Here is a 13,841-nt window from a genome sequence, read left to right on the forward strand (position 1 = left end):
TTTTAACGTGATTATTAGTATAATAATCAACTATGATGATTTCTGTTGTAGCTTTTCACATTCTGCGGTTTGCAGGGTGTCTTGATTGGCTAATTTAGGCAAATTATTTTGATTGTCTTGATGATGGTTGGTTGATTAGAACACAGCAGGGGTATAATTCTTCTGCCTAGGAAATGGAGCACTCTTTTGGATTTTGGTACCAGAGCACTGAGAATTTTTGTGTGTGTGCACATCTAATTATTATATTTGCCCACAACACTAGTCAAATGCCTTGAAAGCAATTACATTAGTGATAGAATGAGCGTGGATGGTGTTAGGAGAAATTGGCAGCGTGCAGAGGAGGACAGGTAGGAGGGATTTGGAAGAGAAGTGAGGAAACATGGAAGTGGTTGTTTTCTTAGAGTATGGTTGATGCTCATAGGCTCACCTAATATGCCCATTGCCTGAATTTTCAGGCAGGATTTCTTGTACCACTGGCTAGTCTGGAAGACGCACTCCAGGCAAACACAAGTTATTTTGCTCAACTGAGAGTCATCAGGTGAAGTTCTGGGGACTGTTTTTTATAGGAGGTAAGGAAGATGACTAACTAGAAGATTACTTCTAGCCTTAAAAGCTTTGTTGCTCAGTGGAGCCTTATACTCTGTCACCATGCACTGGTTGTTGCACTGAATCAAGCTATGGTTGCAAGTCTTTGGTTGATAGTGAAATGTGATTCAGAAATTCAGTGACTCCAGGTCCGATACCTTCTTTTTTTTTTCTTAGTAAGACAGTTCTGGCAAGTTGCGTATGCTCTCTCAGGTCACCTTTAGCATAAATGGCTGGTATTCTCATGTTGGTGCGAAGCATTCACAAAAGTTCCTCCACCCAGCAAAACTGTAATTCCACAGAAATGGATGGCTTGGTTTGGATGAAACTGGAGGGATAGATAGAAGGAGTCTCTCTTCTTCTAAGGCACGAGCAATATGCCACAAAAACGTGGGCCTTACCATTTGCTAGGATTTTATCTGTGCAATAGAATAACAGAGAAACTTAATCATATTTGGGGGATTTTTGTAGAGTACCATTTAATACATGAGGATAAAGTTAGTTGATTATAATTAATAGTTTTCCTTGGGAAGAGAGTATTTCTAGCAGTAATAGTATGAAGAGAGCTATAGAATACAGATCATTGTTTTTGTGTATCTCTGCTTACATAATGGAGTGTTAATATCATTGTATGGCTCCCAAACATTTCCACAGTAATCATAATCAAAATAGAACTAGAAGAAGTTTCCCACTGCTGTCTCGACAGTTCCATGTTATTGTCTCTTAATAATTGGCAATAATAATCAAAAGCCAAGAAGCCTCTGTTGCGTTAGCAGTGAAGTCAGGTTTAAACTACCTCTGCTGCCTTCTTGAGGGTAACTTGATTTTCCATCACCCTTTGTGATGTTGAAAAAGTAGCTTGTAACAACTTCTGTCATCTCCTCTGCTGTGGTGCTACCCCAGGTCTGGCCTGTGAGCACTCTCTGAGTAGATCAAACGGCTTACTTTTGGAGGGCTAACATAGTTGTTTTTATTTTCAAACAGAGGGAATTTCCAAAGTTCTTCACGTTCCGTGCCCGGGATAAGGTAAGTCGTGTATTCTTAATACTTTTCTCTAAGTGTTGGCTTTATCCTTCTTTCGTGTAGCTGTTCCTTGCCAGTCTAAGAAGGTGGGAGCTACTTCAGCCCAACTTCACTGCCTCGTGCGGCATTTTCTCCTCCCTCGCTAGGCCAGTCATCCACACACGCTGCCATTGATGTCAATAACAATGATGAGCCTCTGATATTTGGGGATAAAAATTCGTGCATTTGGAAGCCTGACCTGAAGCTTCTGTTTATGCAGTTTTTAATCGCAGCGTAACAAGGAAGCAGTTGGAAGCAGTACAATGATTCAATACCAAACTTTCTGGCTTCTGTGAAAAAGAGGGTTTTGGGAGGGGTGAGCTTGAGAACTTGCTGTCGTGCATTTTGTCTTCTACTCTCAGTATTTCAACAATTTCAATGCAGCTCTTAGTGCTAATACCTCTGCATGAGATAGAAAATTCTGGGTTGGATTCATTTGAATTTTTAGGTTTTTAATTAAGTATGAAATTTCATAAGAGGTGTTGTCTAATTCTTCCCATCCTCAGTGTTTCAGCTTCTTAACCTACCTTCCTCTTTTACACCCTTTTCTACCTGTATGATGCCGGGTGCCTCCAGTTTGAGGAAGATAGGATTTACCGTCATCTGGAGCCAGCTCTGGCTTTTCAGCTAGAGCTGAACCGAATGCGAAACTTTGATCTCACTGCCATTCCATGTGCCAATCACAAAATGCATCTCTACCTGGGAGCAGCTAAAGTTGAAGTGGGAACAGAAGTGACAGACTACAGGTTCTTCGTGAGGGCTATTATAAGGCATTCAGATCTGGTTACCAAGGTGAGTTTTGTCACCCATGCAAGGTCTTTTTCCAAGACAGTGTATGAGACGCTGTAAGTCATTCTAGGAACCTGCATACAAACATATTACCTGTATAGAGTACCGTGGATGTGTGCCCTCTCTTTGCTAACGTTGGCTCTGCGGAAGCATGATTTCGAAGACCTAGTATTCCTGTGCTTCAAGGAGATTTTTCTGTAGCCCAAGTGGATAGTCAGAAATCCTTGCATTTTGAGGCAACAGTTGTTTCTCTGTGTTTCTCCTGCACTACTGCAATAATGGTTTGCCCTGTCTAGTTTTGGATTTATGCTGACCTAAACGAGGGCACAAGTCAGCCAGGTATGTGAATCCAGGCAGTGGGAGTACTGGCTCTGTGATTGTGATGGATCTGTTTCAGGGTTGCACATTCTGCTGAAATTAATGTAACCTATTTTCTCAGTCAAGTCCTTCTGCAGTTTTTCAAACGCTGTATTCTTGGGCTGTGATTTTTGAGTAGAAAGTAAATTATTTGTTGACAATATCTGGCAGGAAGCCTCCTTTGAGTATCTGCAAAATGAGGGAGAGCGATTGCTTTTGGAAGCCATGGATGAGTTGGAGGTGGCATTTAATAATACCAACGTGCGCACTGACTGCAATCACATCTTCTTAAATTTCGTGCCTACTGTCATCATGGACCCATCTAAGGTATGATCTCTTCCCTAGTTCTGAACTGTTTGGTTTTTCTGGGCTTGACTCATCAGAATTAAATGATCTTTTATTGCCTTTTTATGCTATGTAAGTGCACCTATTGATTGATTACATTTTAATACTGTTTGGTGAATGACATGCAGCTTCTACTAGCCACTTTATAACAGAAAGCATAAGAAATTGGGGACCAGTATTAAAGGTGGTAACATGAGGCTAAGTTTAGTCACTCTACAAATACTGGAGTTTTGCTTTTCAGTAAAGAAAGTGGAGTCACATAACTAATGGATGTCTCTAACTAAAGGTTGCTTGTTGAGCTGCTAAACCAACTTCTTTTCAAAAGCAGAGAGAATACTTTTTCTTTTAGCTAGTTACACAAGCAATTAGTTTGTTTCATGTTAGGAACCTGTTTGGCAGTGAGAAAGGAAGAAAGCTTTGTTTTTTCTTCCAGTCTATGAATAAATATTAAATGGAAGATTTCAGAACTAGCAGAGCTCATATTTTTAGTGGAGTAATGCTGTCTTTCAGGCAATGCAGCTCACTTCCTCTGTGTAAACTGAGGAACAGTTTATTAAAAATATTTTTGTATTTGCAACTAAACTTATTTTTTCATTGTGTGTTTGAGATAAACAATTTTAATAAGGAAATAGCTTTAAATGCTCTCCTGTTTGTTACAAAACTCCAGATTTTACCCAAATAAAACATGAGATAAATCATGTCCTTAAAAAGAGTTTGTGAATTCAGCTACAAAAAGAAGTGCCTCATTTTCATTCTCTGATACAAAACCACAGAGATCAACATTATAAATAAATGAACATTAAGCTTTGTAGATGCATAAATGAAAGTGTTTAGGCATAAAGCATGTCTCTGGTTACAGAACCACCACAAAGAAAGTCCCAAATAAACTGTGAAGGCTGCATTTAGTTGGAAATCAACATTCTGTTCATGGTTACTGAAAGATGAGAGCTGACCTTTCCTTATGAGAATAACTGAAAGTTTAAAAAGATGAATTGGTTATCAAAATAAGTATCTCTTGCTTGCTGACTTCTAAATCATGATTAAAAATTGGTGGCTTAAATCTCTTTTGAATAAATCCTCTCTCGGCGCATCCAAAATCTTTACTTCCCAGGAAGTTCAGAAGACGCTGGGATATTCAGCACCTGGAAGTTAACATGCCCTCAAATGTGTACCGTGACTTTTCCCTGAGCTGCTGTGGAAAAGAGACTTTTTATTTTTTGAAAGAATGTTAAAAACAGCCTATAAATTACCTTCTTTTAATATGCGCTATTTGCCAACAGTAGTATATTATAAAGTTTAATAGAACACCAGAAGGCCAAGCTCCAAGTAGTAATTGCTTTGTTGATTTAAAGCACCACACCACATGTGCGGTGAAACATGATTATTGTGCATATAAGTGCTACATAACTGTTTGTCAAGGATTTCACTTTTCTGCATTTTGTAGTTCTTAGCTGTGAGCTATGCCTGCAGGAAGAAAGGCAGGTGAAGGGGAAGCAGTGGGCATGCTGTGCCTTGCTGGGTTGTGATGTGCCGTTGGGAAAAAGGGACGTGAAGCCAGTGCTGTCCCTCTGCCTCAGTAGTCCCCAGGTGGAGTTCAGTTCCTGCCTGTCTCGAGGCTCGTTAGGATGAGAATGGGCAGGCCACCGAGGTCCCGTAACAGCACTGGGCACGTGCTGCTGTTTGGTGCTTCCATCTCTCCTCTTCTGTGATGTTCCCCCTGCATGGTGGGGTGCCCCTTTGAGCAGGACCGTACGGCAGCGGGGTGGAGGGGTGACAAAGCAGTGGATGTGTCCAGAAAGGTGAGAGAAATTCTTCTCGTGTGTTTTAAGATAGAAGAATCTGTGCGGAGCATGGTGATGCGCTACGGGAGTCGTCTGTGGAAACTCCGCGTCCTCCAAGCCGAGCTGAAGATCAACATTCGTTTGACACCGACTGGGAAGGCAATTCCCATTCGTCTCTTCTTGACCAATGAGTCGGGCTACTACTTGGACATCAGCCTGTACAAAGAAGTGACGGACTCCAGAACAGGGCAGGTACGGTTCCATATGTCTCCATGGTTTGAGGAGCAAATTATTTGGGGGGAACACATTCTACCTGATGAAGCTCTTCTGTGGCGTGCCATGCTTTCAGGTAATATAAAATTGCCGTTCAGCTTTGCCAAAGGAAGAAGAATGTACCATTGTAAGGTAATCTTGCTGTAGGCCTGTAGGTGTGCAAAATATAATCAATTATGTAAAAGTGCATATCTTCTAATTGTTTTGTACATACCTTCAGTCATTTGTACATCTGTTTTCATCTGTGGCAGAGTGCTCGAAAAAGTAATAGAAAAGTAATCATTCTTGGTGCTCATCTTGTAGGTCATAGTAAAAATTATTATTAATTATATGTTTCCCTAAGTAGATAGAGAAAAATCTGTGAACTAGTCTTTTAAATTCTAAAGATACAGGGAGTGACCTGGGTAGGATGATATAAAATTATTGAAGGTGCTTTTATATCATTTTTATGAAGCATAATGTAACGGTTGTGGCTATTCTGGTATTTCTTCTTTTCATGGCATAGGAATAGTGTGGTTAACTGAAATACCTACATATGCTAAAATACATGGAGCATAGGATGCATGAAAAATATTTAAATACAGAAATATTTACATCTCGCTCTGTAATAATCTCTCTGCCATGCAGTAGTAGCAGCAGAATAAATCACTTGGGCAGTGTTAATGTTGAACTCGAAGTGCTGAGTCACCTTTTCTCCCCCTCTTCTCCATTTAAATTTTTCCAGCAAGCTGCCTGGCCATACAGCCCGTGCGGTTCTGGAGATCCTCGAACAGATAATGTCTGCACGTTTTACTTCATTTCTGCCTTTGAGTGGAGATGAGGAAAGAAATTTTAATAATCTCCAGTAGCTGAGCTTAACACTTAAGTTTTGTTAAATCATTTGTGAAGGTCACCTTTCCTCTTAAACTCTGTCTCTGATGAGCTGTATGTTTTTAAAGCTAGGAGAATGCGCTTGTGTGTGTACAGCTTTGCAACTTTTCCAATATTTGATTTTTTAATTTGATTCCCCCCACCCCCCAGATATTTAACTAGTTCTATTAAAAAATTGTACTGATAAGAATTATTTCAGTTAACTCTTTGAGTATTGGGAGGAAGGTTTCTCTTAAAAAACTAATACCTTCAAACTTTGTAAGAAACTTTGGTAAATCTTCCCCTCATGTCGGAGGTTTGTAGGACAGGTTCAGATCTATGTATTTTTTCCTGTGTTTTCAGAGGGTTATTTTGAACTTAGAAAATTCTTTTAAAAAAAATGCAAACATTACTGATGTACTGGGTGCTGGGCACTTTCATGACTTCTGAAGAATGGAAGAATAGATTCATCGTGAGAGAATGAACCTGATCCCTTGTTGTGCAGTTTCTGTGGTAATGAGTGGCGATGCTCAGTACAGACTTCTCCAGTTCCCAGAGAACTGCTCAAAGCTTTCCAGAGATTTAAGGAGAATTGGTCCCCAAGTGCAGTAACAGATCCTAACACAGGCACTGTCACAAATGCTTGTTACCCTGAATAAATATTTCTCCCATTGAAGAAGCTACTTCACAAAGCAATGTTTGTGAAGACTGAAGAGAGCATGAACTAATGTAAAAACTAAAATAGGCTTTACTCACTGAATTTTATCTTTAGTGGAATTCTTCAATTAATTCACCTTCAATTAGAGAAAGATCTGCCACTTGTAACATCAGATCTGATCACCATTCTGTTAAAAGCTTCTGTCAGGCGTGTTTCTATTAAGCAGCAATTGTGCAGTGTTGTCCCAGTTAAGCAGTGCTCTGCCTGTTTCTTCGTTGAAATAGATTTCCTTCTGAGTCCTGGCTGCGTGGAATATATAGTGCCATGAAGCATGGCAGCTGATAATTCATGTTGCTACTCTGGGAAAATCTTTTAAACTTATAATATCAAAACTTCAAGCCAAATGACATATGCAAGTCTTGACCTAGCTTCCATGATCAGTCAGTGGAGATACGGATACCGTGCTGTTCGACTACATAAATAACAAGAGTTCTCCTCTCTGCTCCCAGCTATCACAATCCATCGGCATAGATACGGTGTCAGGGGAAATACTGGTGAATGTGAAGTCATCTAAGTCACAGGCTTTTTTTCTGTGGGGATGTGGCTCTGTTCACTTTGCTTTCTGCTGTGATATGGTAATAAGTCAGTGATACTCAGATCCATGCAGTAATGGTCCAGCACTGTCTCCAAAGGGTAGTAACGCGTGATGAAGCGTGGTGTTACAGGATATGCGAGTATTAACATATTTGTAGAGAACAGAAACAAGCCTGATCAGTCTAGAATGTCCTGATGATTTTTGGTAAAATTTGAGTGAGGTGGGTGTGTGGAACCGGTGGATTAAACTGTAATTGGTCATGTTTTGTGCTGCAGATTATGTTCCAGGCATATGGGGATAAACAGGGACCACTTCATGGGATGCTGATCAATACCCCGTACGTGACCAAGGACCTGCTTCAGTCCAAGAGGTTCCAGGCACAGTCTTTAGGGACATCATATGTCTATGACATTCCTGAGATGTTTCGGCAGGTAAATGTTGTTAAGGCCCGGTGGGTTGTTCTAAACTTTTGAACCTGCAAAGCACTTCTATCGGTTGCCATCCTTGCTCGGAAAGGGAAACAAGTGGCCTGGAGTGGCTAACAATGGTCTCCCAGGGTCTATAGAGCTATGGGTTGAGTCTACTTGGAAAGAAATTGAGACTCCTGATACACTGCTGCTATAGTTCCATTAATAAGTCAAGCAGTAGAAGCTGAAATGTAAACCGTCTTGCGTTTCTTGTTCATGTTTCTTTGTTTTCCCACCCTGGAGGGTTGGACAGTGCAGGGGTGATAGTTCCTAGACTAGGACTCATACATCATTAAATGTGTTAATGAGTTGCAGAATCGATTGTGTATCTGATTGGCTGGTTTCTGTTCTGAATCACAAAATTTGAATTTGCTACTTTGAGTGAAACTGTGCTTCATAGTTTAAATGCCAAAGTGATACCCACTGGATATTGTCAGTCCCATTGGGAGGAGGGATATTTCAGAGTGTTCTGCCTTGAACACTGGCTTGAATAAAAATATTTGCCGATGACGTTCTTAACAAGAATTTATCTTTTCATCCTCTAGTCTTTGATTAAACTCTGGGAGTCTATGAATGAACATGCATTCCTGCCAACACCGCCACTGCCTTCTGACATACTAACGTACACTGAATTGGTGTTGGATGATCAGGGCCAGCTCGTGCACATGAACAGGCTGCCGGGAGGAAATGAGGCAAGTTGCACTTTCTTTAACGCTACTTTTCTTTCCGTACCCTGCAGTACATTGTGTTTTGGACTAGGTTTGACAATTGTAATGAAAATTTACCAGCCAGGCACAAAATCTATTCATTCAGTCTTTCACAGATGAAATCTCTCTCTTGAAAATGAGATTTTTGTTTCATTAAAAATTAATACCTTCCATACAATGGGTATTTTAACCTCTATAGTAAATGATGATTCCCTTTCAAACCTGTGCCTATGCTGTTTTTCCTTCATAATTAAAAAGTGCTTATTCAGCTATTCCAGGTAACTGGGGTTTGTATTTGAGCAAAATATGTTTTACAAGACTAAATAGAAATGTTTTCATTTGCTTAAAAAACAAAAAAACAATTTTATGCTTTCCATTTAAATACTCACCATGCAGTGTTTGCATAGCACACTGGCAAGGTGTGTGCAACATCCCCCTCTAGTGAATGATTTACTTGAGACTAACAACCTGCTAATGCTGTTGGGATAATAGAGTTACTCCTTCAGCTCAAGCAGGAGGCGGCTGTACTGTTGTGGTGGGCTTTTGCTGGCGTGTCGTGACATTAGCAAGCCAAAGATCGCAGCATTGACATGACTGGAGAATAAAGCTAACTAGTAGAAGATGTGTTTATTGTTTTTGCCTAGGCTAGGTGGGATTCAATAAGTGAACGTTCCTACAGTAATTTAAATTTGAACAGTTCTAAGTGGTGGTATCATTTATTTTTTCTTGGCGTCATTGAACTAGCACCATCCTTTTACTAGGTATATGGGCTTAAGATGTGCAAAAGCTCCGTTCAAAAACGTCAAGTACAGTGATGAGAGGAAATAGAGGGTTTCGTCACTATTTACTGCATGTATCTTGTCAGGGGAAGGTTTTGAATATGATGTTTTCAAATTGAACCTAATCAGTAAATGGTGACTATGGGAGCACTACGTCCTTGTCTTTTGCTGGCCTATAGGAGAAATGTTTTAACTAGTATAATTAAACCTGAAATGAGCTATTCCCTGCATTCTTAGTGAAAGCTGAGGCTGCGGTGCTGCGGAGACTTCTGCCATCATCTTTCTCTCTCTGCTCTCATTCAGCGTTTGAGTGGATGGTGGCTGGGGAAATAGCAAAGTCCCTCAGGGACGTAGCTCTGTTCTTGCTGAAATTACAAGCACAGAGCTGCCTGGGCATGAACATGTAGTGTTTACTCTGCCAGTATGAATACAAATAGTCTTATTATAAGAGATTCTGTACCCAAAGACCACCAAAAAAAATTAGGAGGCTTTTTAACCCTTGGTAGACTTTATTGTGCTCAATCTGAAAAGAAATCACATGGCTGTTGTGGTGTGCATAGTGTTGTTATCTAATGCACAGGTTCAGGCCCTGCCTCTGTGGTTGTTACGCTGAGGGATGGAGTCACTGGGAAGTGAGATAAACTAGGGGAAAATATGATGTTCCCCTTCACATTTTTCGGTCTGGCTGGTGAAGATTACTTCTTGTGGAGGTGTATGGCAGACTCTAACCCACTTTTTAGTGACTTCCCAGGAAAGGTGAGGGTGCTGGCTGCAGAGATGAAATCGCAGCCCGGGGTTCGGTGTCTGGGGGAAGCCTAGCGAGTGGTCAGACCGAGGACGTGCTCTGCGCCTCCCCAGAGGGGCGCGCGGCTCGCAGCTGGTAGTGCTCAGCTGTCAGCCGGCCTGCCTGCGGCTGGACGAGCTGTAGGACCACGTGCAGCTGGAATGAGGTTTGAGGCTTTGGTATTGAATTCTGTTACCAATAGCCAGCGCACACAATAGTGCTCATTCACAGGTGAGAGCGGACAATCTGAGGAAGAGGTTCCAGCAGCAGTCTGAAGGACAGGTGACATTCAGGAGGCGACGCGCTGCCGAACAGATTCATTCCTCCGTGCTGCACTTTCTTTATCTGGATGAGCTGACTTTAGGCTTTTATGGTTTAATTCCGTTCAGCTGAGGAAACAAATTTTCACAAACGCACGCTCAAGTTTCTCTTTCCAAAGAAGATGGCTGCAGAGTTGGAGAAGAAAGAGACAGGATGCTAGATAAATTCAGAGCATAAGCCTTTTCTTTGTTAAGGCTGTAAGTGGATCCATTCTGCTTTTTTTGAGAATCAGTCTGCATAGCATCTGGGCAGAGAAATACAGCATCTTATCTGCCAGAAAGCAAAGATCCTTGGGGTAATCCATCTATGTGGCAGTAGCTGGTAGTATTGCATAGGAAGAGAAGACATGCCACAAGGAGCAGCAGAAAATATGAGAAAATATTAATTGGTTCTGCACTTCTTCCATATGATACAATGGTGAACCATTCTCAAAATATGGCACATTTCCTTGGCTCTCTAAACTTGTCTGAATTTGTTAAGGAATAGTTTTGTCCTCGGATAGATGTATCTAACTTCAAAATGCCAGAAGCCCATATACACTGAAAATCGTGTTACAGGGGAGATGATTCCTAAAGAAATGAGTACAACGGGGAAGTCGAAGTTCCCAAGCTTTGCAGTGGCTTACTCGGTACCCTTAGTCAAAGTTTTCACTGCTTCAGTTTGTTCATGTCCTGGTAAGATGGGACTGCTTTGGGGTGTTATGAGAGTAATTTAGACAAAGATGTTTTAAGAGTCTTTGAATTTGTACTTGCGAAATAAGTGCTGGATATTATGGTATACAGCATTCCCCCAGTTTTGGTTAGTAATCCTTGATGGTCAGTGCCAATGGAGTCAGTGCTTCAGAGATCCAGAGGCGTGAGCTGTTTCCAGTTCAGACCACAATGAGCTGACAGGCGGGAGTGCTTGGTAGGAACTTCCCAAGTAAATGTGATGTTTTAAAATTCTTTTTTAATTTCTTCCCAGTGAAAGTTGCTGATTTTCTGAATCCAAAGTCTTTTGAGAGATTGTACATCAAGTGTTTTTTACTAAAGAGGAAATTTCTGTTGAAAACTTCTGGCTGTGGTAAATATAGCTGTTGTTTAGTGCATTTAGGTTCCCATTACTGTTCTAGTTGTTTTGGATCAGAGACTCAAACACAGCTATTCCCCCATTGCAAGTGAGTGTCTTACCACCGTCGTACCAGCTGTTCTGAGGTAGGGCTCGTCTTTCCTGTTGGAGCTGTGCTACACAGTATGAACAATTACATTTTCTCTATGTGAAAAGGGGTCAAGACGCTCTTCCTCTTAAAGCATTCAGCTGAGCTGAGTGCCCTAATTGTTTTAGCTAGCAGGCGAAATTGAGAAACCAGCATAAAATCCAGGAGATTTGTGGTCAGCTGGATGTCAACAACCAAAGTTGCAATCCCTGCTCTGCTACAGGGCAGGGCAGGGGCTCGAAGCTGAGTTTCTCCTGTCCTCTCAGAGTTTGCAAGCAGCGTTCTGGGCTAACCTGGCTAACCTGTCTATGTTTTCAGGAAAATCTATGAAATGAGAATTCTCAAGAACTTTCACAATACAAGAGGTTTTTCTCCGCTTAGCTTGTGACCACTTCACGTAGCCCACCACCTCATTTGGCAGTAATTATCTCTTTGCTAGTAGTCTCAACAAAGAAGCCAAGGACTTAATGGACCATGAAAATACAACTTGCTATTTATTCCTAGATAGTGCTTGCTCCTTCTGAGCAGAGGATCCTGTGTCTTGTCATGGCCACGCGGGGGAGCTTGCAGGGCTGCTGGCCCTGCCGCCTACTCTTGCGGCCCAGCAGACATCACTAATGCAGGGCCTTTTTCCAACCTCTTGTCCGCTCAGTGCAGCCAGAGTTCTTCCTGAAGCGCATCTGCTGTTTCTTTGGACTGCGGACAGAATCCTGGATGTTGCCTGGAGCTTTCTGCTAGATGACTTCTGTTCTGGATCCTTCATGTTAAGCTTGTGAACTGTGTCCTGGTCTCTAGTTACTCTTTTCTTGTTGTGGTTTTTTTTTTTATGTCCTTTATTACTAGTCTGGCTGCTTTGACACCTTTGCTCACATGTGAGACTGTTCTGATAAGCTTTGTCTGCTGCCATAGGATTTCAGTAAGCCAACACCCTTGACAAGACTGAGTGTGCCACACTAAAAAGTTGAGAACAGTTGGTAAATAATTCTCAGAGCCAGCAGGTATAGAAGGGAGCTGAAGAAGACAGTATTTTATCAGCAGAATCAAACACTAGTCGATAGCTCCCTTCTAATGCTCCTGGGTAAAGACCGAATAGACTTCGGGACAAATGGGGTATAATTTATTGTATAACTGTGAGCATACCAAGAACTAAGCACCAGAAGTCGATGCTCAGCCTGACTGCAGTCTGACTCTTAAGATAGATATGGACCATTGAAATGTACAGAGTTTATATAGGTGGGAGGAAAAAATCCACTTGTAGTTGTTTGTCATCTTATGCAATTTACTCTAAAATGTCTTTAAGAAGAAAATTTTAAGTTCATACCACAGCCTGGATGCTTATCTAGATTATAACACAAGTCCTTTAACATTTCTGCTAATTTAATTTTTTTTAAATAAGTGGAAGCCTTTTTTTTGGTGTTTCTGGCTAAGATCTTCATTGGTCATGTGGGGTAGAGGTGTATGCTTGGGACTTTCTACGCTAATATTGGGAGGGATGGGTTTGAAAGGATGCAGCACCTCACCCTGTTTGACAGTGTGAGAGGAGTTGATGGCTGTCCTCTGGGAGCCTTTTGCCCTGGCAGCTCACCTCTGTCCTGCCTGTCATCTGAGCCTCTGATGTTGCTCTGTAGTTAGGTGGCTGTGCTAAAATGGGGAAATCTCTGAAAGAGTCAGAAATTGTGTGAACACAGACAGTGAAGAGGGCTAGAGTTCAGAAGTGGATGGCAACTCACACTGTATTTGAAAATGTGTTGGTTGCAGTAGCTCTGCTGAAGACACGACCTGTAATGTAGTGACACCCTCTTCAAATGCCCATTGAAGATGGCTTTGTTCCGAAGATTAGCATATTAGCTGAAATCTTAGTGTGAAAAGGTAATTCCCTCAGCCTGTTGGAGAACTCAATATATTACTTGTCATTCTTGAGCTGGGCATTCTGATGTTTTTCTATAGCGCTTTATGTATTTTGTATGTGATCCTCTGGCACTAGGACTGCACCATCTGCTGATAAGACCCAACTAATCTTCAAGGACACGGAAAAAGTGAGTGTAAGGAGTGCCTGCAGCAACACCCCACATTACCCTTCATCTCAGTCTCGTGCAGTGTCCATGTAAAATGTGTCATTTTCCCTATTGGCACTAGATGTCACAGTTTTTCCTTCTCAGTAGCATGAGGATCAGAAATAATCTGTAATCGGAGCTGTTAGCTGGAGCCTTGGCAGGCACCCTTTCTTGTGAATGTGGGAAGGTTTGGCCAGGTGAAATTCAGGACGGCAGTGGGCAGAGGGCCGCTGAAACTCT

General features: G+C 41.5%; 1 protein-coding gene across 1 annotated transcript in view; it reads left to right on the forward strand.

Moving 5' to 3' along the window:
• Positions 1-13,841, forward strand: part of ACACA (acetyl-CoA carboxylase alpha) — a 136,181-nt gene that overhangs the window by 64,068 nt on the left and 58,272 nt on the right. The window contains 6 exon segments of the mRNA XM_075168367.1: positions 1,570-1,611; positions 2,224-2,439; positions 2,965-3,120; positions 4,968-5,171; positions 7,570-7,725; positions 8,307-8,453. Coding sequence (XP_075024468.1) covers positions 1,570-1,611; positions 2,224-2,439; positions 2,965-3,120; positions 4,968-5,171; positions 7,570-7,725; positions 8,307-8,453 — 921 coding nt within the window.

Source organism: Calonectris borealis, chromosome 19 (assembly GCF_964195595.1).
Source record: "Calonectris borealis chromosome 19, bCalBor7.hap1.2, whole genome shotgun sequence".
NCBI lineage: Eukaryota > Metazoa > Chordata > Aves > Procellariiformes > Procellariidae > Calonectris > Calonectris borealis.